Here is a 2,500-nt window from a genome sequence, read left to right as displayed (position 1 = left end):
TATTTAAGTATGTATGTATGTATGTAACAGTCTATCTGTCTATCTATCTGTCGGTCTATCTACCCATCTATCTACTGGTATCTGTCAGTACCATCTATAATAAGATATTAGTTGATATTTTTCTGTACCGTACGCATCTGTATCTACACTTGCAGCTAATTCAATTTATACAAATTGTATTTATAAAATGGCAGAGAATATTACTGTACACTTTTCGTGCGAGGCTGACCTTTCCCTTATGCCAAGTTCTCCCAACCCGGGTTCAATTTGAGCATCTGTGTCGGCTAGTAGGCATCTTGAAGTAGCGTAGAATGTTTTACTTGGACAGTAGTATTCCTTCCATTGTTTCTGCTGCAGCTCATAGAGCATACTCTCACATTTACTTTCTCTCTCACATAAACAAATATGTGTGTAGATTTGATATATGTATGTCTATATGTCTATATCTATCCATATGTGTCTGCGAATCAATTTACTACTTCAATCTAGTCATTTGTCTGACAATACATTTATCTAAATATCTATCTTCCTTCAGGAATAGTTAGTATTTGTCTGCTGTGAACACAAAGTACTGACTGTTGGCGAAGACTTTGGGCGAGATGGGCGGCAGGCACGGGATGGCCCCCGACGGCACCAGGATGGAGTTGACGATGATGGCCTGGAGTCGCAGGAAGACGAGCGTCAGTTGGAAGGCGATGATCTTGGGCGTGTAGTGGAACTCCTGCAGCTGCCGCAGAGACGCCTTGAATCCTACAATGAAGGCCCACAGACCGAAGAAAAAGGAAGTGGTCGTCACCAGGTAGATGTAGATATAGGCATTGTTGGGCCGCATGTCCATGTGGGTGTACCTGTTGGAAAGGCATCATCTGGTCAGCTGTTCTCGGTAACATAAATGTATATTAGGGCGTCTTCTGTATTAAAGTTTAAGCCAGATCTCTAATGTGCATGCACATTGGCAGCGTCTAGGATTAAATTTAATTCTCCTCCGGACCAGGCTTTACTTTTTAGCCCAACGATCCTGCAACGAGCTAGTTAATCCCACCAATCATGTATCGATACGTCATGACAACGTCATCAACTCCATAGAAAAGATGGAGTTGAGTTGCCATTTATATTTATAATAAACAATAGCGAAACAAATTCTGACATTTTCATGTCAAAGATGTATGTGACAATTCATTGGTATATATATTAATAAGTTGTGGGATATGCAAACTGCAGATATAACTCTCAACATTGAAAAGAAAAACGAAAAGAAAATCCCACAGAGAATTCCAGAGTTTACAGACACAGAAAAGGCAATGTTATAGCCAGATTGGAAAAAAAAACAGCCCACCTTATGTAATATATTGATCAAAGAGAAACTTTTAATAACATCACCATTAGGTTTCAAATTCAAAGGAAAAACTTCCTGATTCTTTAAACTAAAGTGACATCAAAACTGCATGGACATTTGTTATCATGATCCTCGCTAGCAACTCTAAAAAGAATATCCTATCCGTGCTCCCGCGATCACACAGGAGAAAAAGAGCTCTCACCTTCATTTCGGTTGTCTATAATCTTTATAGGCTATTTGAAGCCATTTATATAATTTTATTTGTACTGGTACAAATATATATCGACATGATATAATACTAGTTTATATATGTATTTATATTTTTTCCTGTGTAACAAACGTTTCCTTATCGACATTAACATATAATATGAAACTTGTAGAGGGTGAATGCTAATTGCCAATACACAGATACCCGATTTTTCATGTAAAACAGCAGATTTACTGATAATCGAACTGACTCGTGCGCCTGGCAGTGTGTCTTGCATCTTCTGTGCAAGTACCGTGGATTTGGATTATCTTGAATCCGGAATTCATTTAACGCATACTGAAAACGTCTTTAGGTACTACTAAGATGTTTACCCAAAACACTGGTCGCGCTCGCTCAGGAATGGCATCTAATGGTTTCTATATTTCTTTCTATTTATCATATTGTGATATGTCTGGAGGAGATGGATGCCTTTTGTTTACCATAACAGGGATGAAAGACTATGCTGAATGAATATGGTATAATCAATGTTTTGGCTTGAGCAATAAAATCATCACGAACTGCTTGTCAAGGGAATCTCCTGATCGCAAAAAGGAAGCTTTCACGGCCCACAAGAGGAAATCTAACTGACCAGCCCTCGATCCAGAGCGTGACTTGGAAGATGGAGATGATGAGCTGGACCCAAGGATGCTGCATCACCAGAATCTTCACCATCCGGATCTGTGGTCTGCGGAAGGTTATATGGATAACAGTGATTCATGCAAACAAGTTTCTACTAAGAAAAGTGCATCATGGATGTGGTCATTAAGATTTCGTAATTTTCAATTGATGTTACAATAGGGAATTTCATTAAAAAAAAAACAAAAAAAAAATGCGAAGCGGCATGGCTGTCTCTAGCAAAGTTAGCAGTACAACGTACTTGATGACCGTCGACTTGGGACAGCAGACGCAGCAGGGCC

The 2,500-nt window shown here is 39.2% G+C and overlaps 1 protein-coding gene across 2 annotated transcripts in view; it reads right to left on the bottom strand.

Annotated features, from left to right (window-relative positions):
• LOC125029453 (organic solute transporter subunit alpha-like) overlaps window positions 1-2,500 on the bottom strand; it is a 63,066-nt gene that overhangs the window by 1,596 nt on the left and 58,970 nt on the right. For both annotated transcript variants that reach the window (XM_047619336.1, XM_047619337.1), the window contains exons 3-5: window positions 2,461-2,500; window positions 2,173-2,268; window positions 577-848 (exon numbers count right to left, since the gene is read on the bottom strand). The exon at window positions 2,461-2,500 is cut by the window's right edge and continues 199 nt beyond it. In XM_047619336.1, coding sequence (XP_047475292.1) covers window positions 577-848; window positions 2,173-2,268; window positions 2,461-2,500 — 408 coding nt within the window. The remainder of the gene's footprint in view (window positions 1-576; window positions 849-2,172; window positions 2,269-2,460) is intronic.

Source organism: Penaeus chinensis, chromosome 10 (assembly GCF_019202785.1).
Source record: "Penaeus chinensis breed Huanghai No. 1 chromosome 10, ASM1920278v2, whole genome shotgun sequence".
NCBI classification, from domain to species: Eukaryota; Metazoa; Arthropoda; class Malacostraca; order Decapoda; family Penaeidae; genus Penaeus; species Penaeus chinensis.
Note: the sequence above shows the minus strand (reverse complement) of the source record. Positions and strands in the feature narration are given on the sequence as shown.